Raw genomic sequence first — 15,009 nt, 5'->3', positions numbered from 1 at the left:
AGTACCACTTATCATTCAAAGGGGTGTTCACTGAAAATTTACTGACTGAACAGCGAACAGTGCAGACCATGATCAGTGCAGGCTGATCTTGGTCTGCACTGGGCGCAAAGGCAAAATTACTTGCCGCTAGCAGGATAAAGGTTATGTGAATGGACAAGTAAGCATACCTCCAGATTTGCCTAAAAATCTTTCTTTCAAATTGAAGTTTGTTCATATTATGAACATTAGAATATGAATTTTTGTTTCTAACATATTTTAAAAGTTCCAAATCAAGAAAAAAAGATGACCGTGTCGGGAATCGAACCCCGGACCGCCGCGGCAATAAAGACATTCTCCCGTCGTCGTAACCAATAGCGCTATAGCTGAAGTAGTGAATAATGTCTTTTAAATATAGATATTTATAATGGAGACAGTTTACCTGGAGTAAAAGCGTGACAAACGCTTTTCGATTTTCATCACAAAAAGTAGTAAAAACAGCAAATTCTCATGTGTTTCCGTAACATAAAGTTTGTCAGTAATTAAGTTTAAAAGCCTTCTTAAGAAATATAGGATTTATTTCAAGATATCTGAATTTTTTTATATTTTTTTGTTGTCGAACGATCTGGAGGCATGCTGATTTAAATTTGGTCGCTTAAAGTCTTTTGTACAACACGTAGTTAAACAGTTCAGCTAAATACACATAATAGTCGAATATCCTCTGTTTAGTTTATTTCTTTGTTCTACATTTTCGTCTGTGATGAAAGCATGAAAAATTAATAAGCACCCACCGAAATACATGAATATCCAATTTATGTGAAAAATCATGCGGTAACGGGTTTTGGAATACTCTATGCAGTTTAGCTGATGCCCGGTTTAAACGAAAGTGATGAGGTTATACCCAGTCACTCCGGGAACTTATCTGTTGTCCTGTTTGGACTGCATGTGACTCATGTAAGCTTGAGTCACACCATGAGAAAACCAACATAGTGCATTTGCGACCAGCATGGATTCAGGATCTATGCTGTTCGCTAACGGTTTCTCTCTAATTGCAATAGGCTTTGAAAGCGAACAGAATGGATCCTGACCAGACTGGTCGCAAATGCACTATGTTGGTTTTCTCATGGCGCTGCTCATATTTGATTTGTTAGTGATCAGCCAGCATCTCCGCCAATCTTTCAGCTACAACAAATTAGTTTCCTATAGGCTTCCATTATAACATCATGGATGTACTGTTTCGTTTGCGAGACAAAAATACATGCACTACGGCGCCGTTTGCGAGACAAAAAAGCATGCACTACGGCGCCGTTTGCGAGACAAAAATGCATGCACTACGGCGTCGTTTGCTTGACAAAAATACATGCACTACGGCGCCGTTTGTGAGACAAAAATGCATGCACTACGGCGCCGTTTGCGATACAAAAATACATGCACTACGGCGTCGTTTGCGAGACAAAAATACATGCACTACGGCGTCGTTTGCGGGACAGAAATAGTATTTCAAGTAGATATTATATATTTTATGTATTTGTTTGGTCTCGTATAAGTAAGTTAGTAAATAGTTTATTACGGTGCATGTGCATCAACAATATATAAAAATATATTCAAAGAAACCCAAATAAACTTGGGTACCTGGGCCAGCGGACCAATATGTGGCCTATACGGGTATGTGCAAAGATCAGAGCGTATATTTACAAATATAAATGATATTTAAATTTAATGATACATGGGTTTAATACTACCAATAATGTATAATTGAATTCACAGACCATTACAGGTGTACTATGACAGATTATATTAATTTCTACCGCAAAATTAGGGATTATGTATTATATGGTTACCAATCAAATTATAACGGTATAATAAAACATGACATTTCAAAAACACATTATTATTATTATTTTTTTTATTATTGTAATTACTATTATTATTGTTATTATGTACAACGCCATTGAATATGTCATTGTATAGAAATAGGTGTTTAATCAAATTAATCAGTTTCAGTTTCAAATGTTGTTGTTTTTATCTCAATACAAGTACACTTATATAGCAGCTTTTCTGAGGGCTTGAATTCATCAGCACATAGAGTTCTAACACACTTTAAACATTTCTTTGAAAAATGATCTTACCAAAAGAAAAATGACCCCCAGTGTGCAGTTTTGTGATGCACTTTTAAAAGTCAAGGCAAGCTACTGATATTGAGCTTGAGTTATCGATGTTTACACCCTCGGGGAGTTTCAGCTTTCAGTACGTTTCAAACTGTAATTTTCTGTCTAGGCCCCAAGCGTGTTTAATATCTTAATGATAAAATAACATTTTCAAGTAAAATTAATGTATCAGTGGTTCTTTGATATCATGGTACTTACAAGTGTCAATACTTTTATTCGGAGTCACAGTTTACATACTGTAAATACATGCGAACATATACATACACATATAAAATGATAAAGTTCATACGAGAGTGGTAATATTCATGTTTACTGTTCTGAAGGGGAAGCAGGGGCGTAGTGTCGATTTGAGCATTGGAGCGGCGGAGGGGGTTGGTTTTCGAAGTAAGATCTATGGATAAAAACATCCCATAAAAATAAATATTTATTACTAGAGATATTACATATGCACCATGGAAATTGCGACCGCTTCTTCACTAATTACCATTTTGGTGGTGGATCTAGGGTCTAGCAGCCGTGAAATAAAGCTAAAAGACATTATCATTCGTTGCAGTAATGAAAATATGCATAATATTTTATCAATATTTCATTGGAAGTATATGTTAACAATATTTCTTTATTAATGAAAAGCAAAATATTAACTAAAAAATGATGGCGTTTTCCCCCCCACAAAATCAATTATTCGCATTTTTTATCAATAAAAATGTAAAATAAATAAAGGTTACTCAAATTGACATTTAAGATTTATTAAAGTTAACCAGAAAAATATGTTTGGCGAAACCATAAAACGATGTTATACATGTAACAAAAATCTAGTTTGCCCATAATTTCATGTCTTGGAATCGCTTAATCTTATTATTGTGACCAACTATCCAATTATTGTGTACAACCACAACTCCAGAACGTTCTTCTTTTGAAAACTTTTCAAAATATTGTATTCCAGATGGAAACCTTTCTCTGTCTAATGCTTTTATATTTATAGTTGAGTTTTTCACCAACTTGTTAAATATTGGTTGGTTCAGCGTAGGTTTCTCTCTAAATGAATCCTCCCATTTCTGTACAAATTTTTTTGTATTATTGTTACTTTTAATAGCCAAAAATCCTGTGCAGAAAACTGTTTTTCCATCCATCTGACTCCATATGTCATAGTCGCCCTCTAAGTAAGGCAAAGGATTTTGTAACCATACAGTGTCCATGTCTGAATAAATAATGTCTGTTCCTTTCTTTAAATACTTCAAAATATATGTAGGCCGTTCAGAGACCATGCTTCTATACAAAGGACTGTTGTAGGCGACAGTTTCGTTAATGGATACACGCTCACTTCTTTGCACTTCCATTGAGCTGTCCTTTAAGCTGGTAAGTCTACCAAATACAATATCATCTTCTGCAATTACTGATATGGGCAAATAAATATTTAGTTGCTTAAAATGCCACCGCCAATTTAGGAAGAAATCGTAGAATCCGTTGTTGACAGTTAGAAGAATAGTCCAGTTATGTATTTTGTTTCCCTGCATTTGTAGTCTTTCCATTACGGAATAATTTTTATACATGTAGTCACCGACATTTTTCTCCCGCGAAAAGGAACGGTTTTGCAACAAACGGTTGAAACGAATTTCATCAGCTACATAACCACTATAATGCGTTTGAAAAGAAATAGTATAAAAAACGTACGAAATGATAAAAAATACGCATGTAACGCATAAATAACATAAAGGTTTGGTGATTAGACTTTTCATTTTCATAATGTTCACTACTCACAATGAAATCATTACTTTCATGAGGAAGAATTGACCGGGGTGAAAACAGCTGGTGACCGTATTGTGATGTCGGTATTCATTGCCTCCGGGTATTTGTCACCAGGATGATTGGCATGTTATTTCAATTTCAAATAAAATTAAACAACATTAAATTGACTTGACATGTCAATGACATGTGGGCTATGACCACTTCCCTCTTTATATATCTTTAAACGCACTATTACCAGAAAGTCAAGAACACATTTAAAAATAGTTGATTGTTATCAGTTCATTAATAGTAGAGAAGTACTGAGTCATTCATTGATATCTTAAATAATTCCGGCCTAGATTTCAGCCTTAGAAATATTCTTGATCCACCAAAAACTAATCGCGCATCTGTATTCAATGCTTTGGAAAAATGTTTTAGATTGTAGATTGACTAGTACAATCTAAATATACAAATTAAAGTATTTTACCATCCAAAGCTGCCCACAAATGCGCCATCTTTTTGACATAAGATTAAATAAAAATATCTGTATCTAAGGGAAAGCTGAATTAGTATGAATTCAATACTTAACATTTCATACTTCAAGTTGACAAAAAGTATTTGATACTTAGTGTAAACTTAATACTTAACAAGTAAAGCTTGACAATGGATTGCCAAGTATCATGAGTATATCCAGTTAGTTGATATGATCTGGAGAAAATCTATACTTTTTTAAACCTTGGCAACGGATTTGTCAAGTATAAGTTTATGTTTAAATTTGGGACATTTAGTTATTTTTACTAAGTGGTTTTAAATATATTGATTGTAAGGTACGTTTTGAAGATAAAATACAGAGTATTACTTTTAGAAGACATTTTTTGTGTGATGTAGCTAGTTCTTGGGGGGCGGGGGGTGTTGGGGGGGCGGGGGGACGTATATATGCCCCGTACATCCTCTCCGATCTATGACATACAGAAAGAAACGGCCCAGTCCATATTGTCCAATTTCACTAAAGCTTTAACAACAAGGAAAAGTACTAATATTGTTGGCAGTACGGTAATTAACTCTTATCAAGCTGGCCACGATTGAATCTGCCTTTGCGACCAGTGTAGATCATGATCAGCCTGCGCATCCGTGCAGTCTAATCACGATCTGCAATGTTCGCCATTCAGTCAGTATACTTTTGGTTAGCACCTTTATTAACAGATAAGTGTGTGTGTGTGTGTGTGTGTGTGCGTGCGTGCGTGCGTGCGTGTGTGCGTGCGTGTGTGTTCGGGTTTAACGTCTTTGCCAAAAATCTTTCAGTCATATAAATCGACGGTACTATTGACAGATAATGGTAATGTCCAAATTGAAAGATGGACAAGTTCATTTTATAAATTTATCGGGGTAAGGGTTAAAGAACAATAAATATAAAACGGCGTTGCTTGCCTGTTTTATGTCTCATTGTTTTATTGATATTCTTATCTTTCTTTTTTACATATCAGAAAATAGGTATACTTTCCCGCCATGTGACAATCATCTAATATTAAATGGAATATTGTTTAGAATGATGTAACAAACACCTTAATATACCAGCATAGATAAAATCGTAATTGAATCAATAATAGAAAATTACTTTTATCAGGAAGAATAATCCAATTGGGAAACTCCGGCGATGTTATAAGTTTATTTTGTTAGTAATAATAAACGTGGCCTAAAAATATAGATATTTTGGGTAAAAATATTTTTTCAACTTAAAAACGAAAGAACTTCTTTATTAAGGTTTGATAGGTATATCATGAAACTAATACATTTTCTAAATTGAACATAAAACGTTAAAACAGTAAAAATTTTATAGTAAATTCGTATTGATAGAAATCGTTGAATTTGGATAATAAGAAAAAAAACCAACAGTTTGTTTTTAGGAAAAAATTTCCCATTCATAAAAAATGCCTACATTAGGCTGGCATATGAAAATGAGATAAGTAAGGAATAAGTTATGATTTTTTTTTTGTGGAAAAATGTTATCGCCATCGTACTGTCGCGCTTTGCCATTGTATTGTCGAGCTTCGCAATCGTACCGTTGTACCTTCGCGCTTTGCGTTCACAGGGACAGACTCTGGCCCTAACAAAACAGCGTACATACAAGTGTGAGGCCTTCATATATATATTTAACAAGATAGCCTTACCACATACTAGGCAATTTAGATATTTCTGATAGCAAAATGAAGACAATACATTACTTCTCAAATATTTCGCAACGAATGATTTAAACGAATTTCATCTTTTACATAATCACTGTTATGAATTTGAAATTAAATCACGTACCAAATAATTAAAAATGCACATGTAATGTATAGACAATCTATAGGTTTGGTCATTAGAAGTTTCATTTTCATAATGTTCTCATAAATGAATTGCTCGTGGCTTTCTTCATTATTTGAAATACTGCTATTTATAATTTTTATGGGATTATAAACCCGCCTCGTTTTGAATACACTAATATATGAGCACATATAATTGAAAATTTGCCGTGTCCTTTATATGAGAAAGTTGCAGTTCGTATACAGGAAGATCTTTTTGTTACAAATTAATGCACTAAAGGCATATATTAAATATATATCAAAATGCAACTATGATATGTTAAAACATACTGAATGTTAAGATTTGCGAGGTTCTTAGTAACTTGTTATCATTGGAAAAAACGATTACAGCCAAAAATGTATCAAGTATAGCCAGCCGAAGGAGCAATACGACTTGGCTTCTCAACTCACAGGTCACTGCTGAGACGATTTCAGCAAGCGCCGTCTTGGCCCTTTCCGACAGTCAGACGACCGATGTCTTGCACCTTATACACTATTCCCTTACGGAACAAAGTCAATAGAATTTTTAATGAAAGGATGTCTTTTTTCATTCTATTACATTTTCTATGGCTAAGGTTGCATTACATTCTATCACTGCACATACATGTATAAGGATGTAAAATTAATTAAGACAAGTGTCAGTATTATGTGACACGGTTGAATGCTGTATAACATGCAACCAAATTTGTGAGTACAGTGATCATCCCAAGGCTGTAAGCTTTATTCAAAAATTGACGACGTCACGACGAAGGCAGTTCTATACTTCTATTGAGCTTTATCCTATATTTTCATGTAGCCATGAACACTTTGATCAATTTTGTTACAGTCGAAGTCCGTTCACTAGGACTCGTCGGGGCAGGCAAAATGTGTTCGAGTTATCGGTAGTTCAAGTCATTGAAAAGTATGCATTGCGTAGTGATTATGCCGGGACCTGTCGATAAATTCGAGTGATCGGTTGTGTCCGAATTATTCAAGTTTGAATGAAAAAAGTTGGACTGTATTATGCTTTAGAGATTAAAAATACCGTTAACAACTGACTTTATAGGTTGTTTCAACCTTAATGCACCTTCAAGCGAAATACGTGACAATGGGTAAAAACCATGTGATCATAAAATGGCGGCACGCTTGGCAACGCTTGGTAAATCAAATGCTTGCCATAACCTACACGCGAATTGACATTTATGTCACAACTTTTAAGAATATAATAAAAGTATTCAAATGTATCTATATTTATGTGACTTGTCAAATTCTTTGACTGAACTCAAAATACTGTCAAATAATTCATTGTTTACATTCTAGTAGGTGCACGTCACAACAGCAGAGGAATAAATCGTTTCAGTATTACTGCAGTATGTTTTAATGTACTGAGTTTTGGAAAAGTAGATCCCTCGGAATCACCGAGAACAAGGCAAATAGTGAAAATTGCAAATAATCGGTATGGCTGAGTCTGTTCATGAGCAGTAATGGAAAATGCAACAATGCCCACGCCCCTTAGCACCGGCTTAAGCAGTATTCAGTCTTCGAATCTAAATGAGTTGAAATCAATGATCCCGAAGGACCAGAAAATATAACAACACTGAGATGAAGTTGTGAGAACAAATTAATTCAGATGAATCAAATTTAATCGCTACACTGTACTAAGTCTATAAGAGATAGAAAAAAATGTGTCAGTATACTTAATTTTGAATATTCGAGATAATAATATTATATTCTAATTCATATTAAATATTTTACAATGATATGAATTAACTGAAATATTAATAAGCAAATACTAAATACTGTTTAATAAAAACTGTAAAAAGATCCTTTGGAAGCATAGAATGCAAACCAAGAAGAAAAATAACAAAGTCGGTTTGATTGAGTCTGGTCATGAGAAGTATTAAAGTGTGCAACACCTCTCAAAAGATAATAGGTAAGGGTAGAAGCATAAAGTACCAAAACACAGCCTCAGAGCCACACATTTGCAAAGTAGGCTCACAATAAAATGAATCTGTAATGGAAATATATTACAGACGGGTTGCTTCAAAAACCTATCGAGTACATATAAATTTATGCCAAATATAGATGGAGGGGTGGAAGTGATAAGGGGTAGAAAAGGCGTACCACGAAAACTAAGGCAAAGTAAAGGAGAGAGCTCAAACCTTTCAGGAAGATACTGAGTGCATACTGAATGATACAGGGACATGCTCAAAACATTTTTTAAAAGACATGATGATTAAGATTTTTAAAATTCTAATCTACAAACAAAACGAAATATCAAAAAAATAGGAACTGCACTCAACTTGAGGCAGCACTATTACATATTTTCATTCTAATGTAACTTATTGTAGCATATACATTCTCATTTTTTCTAGCTGCTATGAATAATGCGTTGAGTTCTAACTTGCTATTTATGGAAATTGAATACAGCTGACAAAAGAAGTATCAGAAGCTATCAAAAAGTCAGGCCATTTCTATTTGTCAAACATATAAACTGTAACAAAAGACTTTACCAGCTATCATAACATAAATATACGCCACAAATATAAACATCGGATTCAAAATAATATTCATTGTATTTTTTATCTAGTTTTAACAACAATACAGTATCACATTGAGTGCTCATAATCTTTATGCCTCCTTTTAGAGATTCTTTATAAAAACAGCAACGCCACCACTAGAACTTTTAGCATTACGATGCGGAAACTTTCTATAGAAATTGAAAGATTCATAGCCATTTATATTAATGTTACTACATTGTTGTATTTTGATTTGCTTATGTTTCATATGAAAATACTATATTTCTTTATAACATTAAGAAAGTCTGCGTAATTCTTCTTATTACTAGTCAGTCAATTCACATTCCATGACATCACACTCAGATTAGCCTCCGTCTACCGCTATTTCCAATAGTCCTTGCATGGCTTCCCGTCAAAGAACAAGATGCCATAAGAGACCCAAGCCCTCGACCCCTTGCTCCGCGCCTCTTTCATCGTTGGCACAAGACTCTTTTTTCTAATATCAGACACCTCCTTAGTGAACTGTTTATGAATAAAGTAATGCGTTCCATTCAGAGAATTCCCTGCCTTCATTACAAGTTCGCGTTCCTTAAACAGATTAAACTTGGCTACAATTGGCGTGTTCCAGATCGCTTCTCGCCAATAATTCTTTGTACAGTCACAAATTTCATATCCGCTATTAAGTCACTAGCAATTTCCGTTTAGGTAACTAAAAGTTACGGACAACTGATTCAGCATTTTCTGTATCACCCGTATTGTCCTCATCGTCGTTTCCAAACACTTTGTTCTATCTCATAGATTGAGATTGGACGTAAACTAGGTCATCATTCAGTTGCTTACTATTGCTTTTTAATTTTTGTATTTTTGATATTATAATTTCGATCCTTTCTTACACTTCAATAAGTCTATGGTTTGATTTTTTTCATCATGCCTTAGTGTCTAAAGTTTTGACATTCCTTCTCACAGTTATCTAATTTTATTTCAAGGGATTTTAATGCTCCGATCTTTTCGTCAGCTGCACCCAAACAGTTATCTATTTTCTTTAAAACTTCCATTAAGTCTACATCTTTTTCTGATGATTTACTCATATTTTCAGTAACATTAGATCACGACTCGAATATACACTAGTAATCGCCAGAGTCATCCGGAGCCAGGTTAAAGGGATTGTTCAAGTTCAAGACTGTATTTTCATCAATTTCGTCAAACAGAACAGAATTTGTTTTTTGTAAAATATTACTTTCAGCAATTCCTTCAGGTGTTCGGGCAAAACGTCCAGATTTACTTTCCGCATCATTATTTACCGTTCTGTCACTTGCTTTTCTTTTCTATTCCGTATTTATGTTACTTTCACTTGTCATTAATTCCTTTAATTCCAGGTTAATTCTAACCCCATAACAACTCTACAAATCCTGTATAATTCCATAGACTAAACACTTAGTTAAAACTTCCATGAATCTCAAAAACAGGATTTAAAATTCAACAGTTCACGACCCATCAAAAACCAATCGACTGTATCCGCAATAAGTAATGATTTTAATCAGATCCTTATAGATCTAGATATAATTATAATACTATTACTAATATCCAAGCATAATTAAAAAAGCAATTAGAAATTTTATTTCTGATTTATAAACGCATTCCAATTCGTGAATATACGCCATTTTAACTACGGAACCTCCCCAAATAAGTGTGTTTGTACCAGACGATACCATAATAAAGTTGAAATTTATAACTAAAGGAGGTTTTAACCAAACATTGTTTTCCAGTTGTATTTCAGAATTATCGCATAGTGCGGCAGTTTTCCATTGATCTTTGCAGTATGTTAAACATGGTAACACGCATTAATACTACAAAATCTGTGCTGATATTTTACAAAACTGTTACGATATATATCAACACAGAAATCCCTATAGAGTTGCATTAGAAAAAAACTGTTGTGATAAATATCAGCACAGTAAAACTGTTCCGATATATATCGCAACACTTTTTCTCTATTGAGGTCCTATCGAGGGAGTATATTAATTTTTTCCTTTCAAGGAAAAGATGACTTTAGCTCGAATTTACAGTTCACAGAGAAAGAATTATCACAAACACCTACATTTATAAAGTAAAAGAATAAATAAACTAGAATATTTCAAAAACTCGATAGTTATCGCCAAATTCAGAAATACAATCATATGAAATATATGAAATTCTGAGATTTTTCAAATGTTTCTTTTTCTTTGATTTTTTTTTTACAAACAAAACAACAAGTTTTACAATATGTTTGGCCGATGAAATGCAAAGATTTAAAACCAATGCAGAAATCTGTTGGATACTTTTATCTGGGGAACACATTTTCTAAAACAGAAGCTTTAGTGTTTCAGTCAGCGAGGCGCAGAAAGGGAATCAAAAGAGTAAAAATAATAATAAACAAATTTAAATGAAAATAATATATAAATTTTAATGATAAAACTATGCGATAAAACAGTTATAATATGTAATGCTCGTGTGTTACGAGGATATATCAGAGCTAGGGGTACATCTCGGTATTTTTCTCTGCACATATCTGTCTCGGCCTACCGGCCTCGACGATATGTGCAAAGAAAAATACCCTCGATGTACCCCTAGCTCTGATATATCCTGGTAACACACTCTCACACATACTATAACTATTACATATTTTACTGGTCAGGGGTTTTCTTGCCTACCTAGCGGGGAAAGTATACATTTGTCCGAGCACGCGCCGGGGATAGATATTCCTGTCTTTCATTAGAGAAAAACCTTGTCTAAAATAGCGTGCACTAAGGTGACGTCACATAGTAGCCTACTGGTACTATTGTGACATCATAAACTTTATAAATAATGTCAGGAAATATCCAGATTTATTTGTCTTCACGATCTATTTTGAACGTGATAGGCAAGAAAAATGATCTAACATGTCTGCCTGTGTGGATTAAAAACCTCGCTAACGCTCGGTTTTCCATTCCGCACTGTCCCTCGGTTAGGGATAACCCAGTCTTAAACAGATAGGCATGTAAGATCCTTATGGATTTATTGATATTTAAAACTGGTAGTAAATATATCATGAAATGTTTTTAATGATGAATAAGTTTGAACTTTCACGTTTAAACGGTTTGTAATCTTATACGCATGCTAACTAATGTTTAATAACTTCTTGTGCTATTGGCACTTTTAGTGGGAGACAATATATTGCAGTGGTTGCTATGTCTACGTACAAGTAAGGAAAATATCCGTATGCATATAATACAGTTGAGCACTTCTAATGCAAATAGACTCACTCTATGTAATTGAAGAAACTTCATAAATGAAGTAACGTCTGTAACAGAAAACCAGTCTACAAGTTACATTTATAACAAATAAACTTGTTATATTGAATAAACAATATAGCACGGGGATGGTGTTGGTAATAGCAAGAAAGGCAAAGAAAAATAAAAATTATCATGTAAAATGTACGGACTTAAAGCAAGTTGAAATAGGGACACCGCTTTGAAATTGAACGCAGACTACGTGTACTATTCTCTGAATAGGAAAAGTGCAGGGGATTTAAACACTTTTGTGACTCGTCATTTCCACATATTTCGTGAAACAAAGCTACCGAAATATAAATGGGCAACAGTATACTAATATGCTCAATCAATTATCTAAAGGTAGAGCACGACATAGCAAAATATAAGGTAGGAATAAAGTCTCTCAGTTCGCTATTTTGTAGAATGTAGAAATATAGCATATAAAAGTCTTATTTAATTTTAAAATTCAATAGTAATTTAAAGACACTTCTGCGAGAAGGTATTTCTAAACCCGTTTTTTATGGGGATGTTGTTTACAAACTTCGTATGATCTTGAGTCATGGTAATTTTCCAAATGTATTTGGTAAAATTATAAAACGTTTTATTAAAAGTGGTTACGACCCAACTGTTTTGAGACATACCGCATGTTTAATGTTCAACCCGTTTACAGTTGTACACTACGCTTCCCTCTTTGATTGTGTCTGACGGAAGAGGGGGGAGGACACTATGATAAGCAGTTTTTAAATTCTACCAGGACTGAACTTTTGATATCTGTCTTCTGGCCTGTTTCGTCGGGCCCTTAAGGGTGTTTCTCTTGTTGCTCTGTCTTATGAAAAGGCATTGAGTACATGCGTTTTTGGTTCTATAGGTTTGCTTTTTATATATTTATACACGAGCATTTTTGTGTTTTACATGCCATGTCTTTTTGTTTCCATTACGTGTGTTAGAGATTCACCTGGAGGGGATTACTTTTATTTACACTGTCCCGTGTCTTTGGAACATGGTGGGGGTAAGAGTGAGGTTGGGTGCGCACCATAAACCGGTTTAAGCTCCCCAGTGGTGTTTTGGCCACTGACCGTTCCAAGGCGGTGCCCCACTGTGTTCCTTTGTTTGTTCGTTCGTTTTGTCCTGGTGTGTTGGCTTTGTGTGTGCGCTCGTGTATGTGTATGTGTGCGTGTGTTTGTGGTGTGCGCGTCTGCGTGCTGTGGGTTTCGTTTTGTGGAGGCTGCGTTTTTGGTACGTGGCATTCCCTGTTTGATATTTGTCTCTGTTTTTTTTTACCGCTGAGTAAATCATGCAACATAGCTACAATTTTATAATTATATTCTATTTTCAAAGTAGTATCCAAATTCATAACAAGATCTTAATAAAAGACAACCAAGCAAAATAAAAACAGACCCTGTTTGAATGAGCCTATTTATAAGAGGTAATGAAATGCACAAACACCGCTCAAGCACTCCCCCTCCCCATCGACCCGTTGCGTCGACTAAAGCGGCACATTGTTATATAGAAAATTCGAATAGACTCCATGCTCTTAAAGGAGCGGAAATAATGATAAGACTGTGTCCAAGTACGAAAACGCTTTTGCTGCTGCCATGGACTTAAATATTGGTGCTCTGATGTATAAAAAGTATATAAGAATATCATCATGTTAAAGTGTACGACGCAGCCAAACAAAGTATTTGCAGACTAAGACTGTTCGTTTTTGAGTATTCAGGAGAGGTAATGAAACTTGCATCACACCTTGAGACTACTAGCACCGACTTAAGCAGAAAACATTGAACTGTTGATGTTCAATCCCAAAGTTGTCCCTTCAGTCAGCTCAGCAAAATATTTTCAATTACAGGTCGAATGTTCGAATACTGGTTGGTGAGTATTTTCTCTGTGACGAATGACAGAGAACATTCCCCCGCTGATTCCTCTTTGGAAGTTGTCTGTTAGTTTCGTAGTTCTAACATAAAACAATTAATACTGGTAAGGGATCTAGGAAAACCGGTATAGCCTAAATCTGTCGAAATCTGTAAAACTGTGATACCTTTTAAGATGATAAGAGAAAATCCAAAAGCATCATGAAACTTGAATAATAATGTGCTATAACCTTGGTTAGCCATAAAACCCAGAAGGCTTATTTCCAATGGGATCCTAGGTAACATTAAAACTAATATTATTTTTTTTTGCTATAGATTTGTCTAAAGTGTGATGTATAAAATTTAAAATAGACAGAAATAAAGTTAAATGCAACCAGGAATATGTAATACTACTTCAAAATGAAAGAAAAGAATTGCAATAACGTTAATTTGATCAAACTTATTCCTACCGACATGAAAATAACATTTATTGTAAACACTGACGTGTTTTGAAACTAATTTATTGTCTAACCAAAAAAAGAAGTTACAAGTATTTACAAGTAGCTAAAATGACAACAACTGAAAAGCGATGGACCTTTCTGAATTCTTGTCAACATGATATGAAATACATAATTGAGCCGTGCCATGGGAAAACCAACATAGTGGGTGTGCGACCAGCATGGATCCAGACCAGCCTGCGCATCCGCGCAGTCTGGTCAGGCTCCATGCTGTTCGCTTTTAAAGCCTATTGGAGTTGGAGAAACTGTTAGCGAACAGTGCCATGGGAAAACCAACATAGTGGGTGTGCGACCAGCATGGATCCAGACCAGCCTGCGCATCCGCGCAGTCTGGTCAGGATCCATGCTGTTCGCTAACAGTTTCTCCAACTCCAATAGGCTTTAAAAGCGAACAGCATGGAGCCTGACCAGACTGCGCGGATGCGCAGGCTGGTCTGGATCCATGCTGGTCGCACACCCACTATGTTGGTTTTCCCATGGCACGGCTCATATATATTTTGTTATTACAAATATTACGTTACCTCAAAAATAGATCAAAGAAACTTTAACATCGAACTGAAAATGGGGAAAATGACATAAAGAAAACAATATCATATAGTTATAAGATGTAATTTTAAAAGCGGAAACAGGTGAAGATAATTTACA

At 34.8% G+C, this 15,009-nt stretch overlaps 1 protein-coding gene across 1 annotated transcript; it reads right to left on the bottom strand.

Moving 5' to 3' along the window:
* Nucleotides 1-2,956: 2,956 nt before the first annotated feature.
* LOC128548819 (uncharacterized) lies at nucleotides 2,957-3,673 on the bottom strand. Its single transcript, XM_053524308.1, has one exon. The coding sequence runs from the start codon at nucleotides 3,671-3,673 to the stop codon at nucleotides 2,957-2,959; it is 717 nt and encodes a 238-aa protein (XP_053380283.1).
* Between the last annotated feature and the right edge of the window lie 11,336 nt (nucleotides 3,674-15,009).

The sequence above is a fragment of the Mercenaria mercenaria genome, chromosome 15 (genome assembly GCF_021730395.1).
Source record: "Mercenaria mercenaria strain notata chromosome 15, MADL_Memer_1, whole genome shotgun sequence".
In the NCBI taxonomy this organism is placed as follows: domain Eukaryota; kingdom Metazoa; phylum Mollusca; class Bivalvia; order Venerida; family Veneridae; genus Mercenaria; species Mercenaria mercenaria.
Note: the sequence above shows the minus strand (reverse complement) of the source record. Positions and strands in the feature narration are given on the sequence as shown.

Bases quoted from the DNA above. Each gene is read 5' to 3' on its own strand.
- LOC128548819 (XM_053524308.1), bottom strand. From the start codon at position 3,673: ATGGAAAGACTACAAATGCAGGGAAACAAAATACATAACTGGACTATT.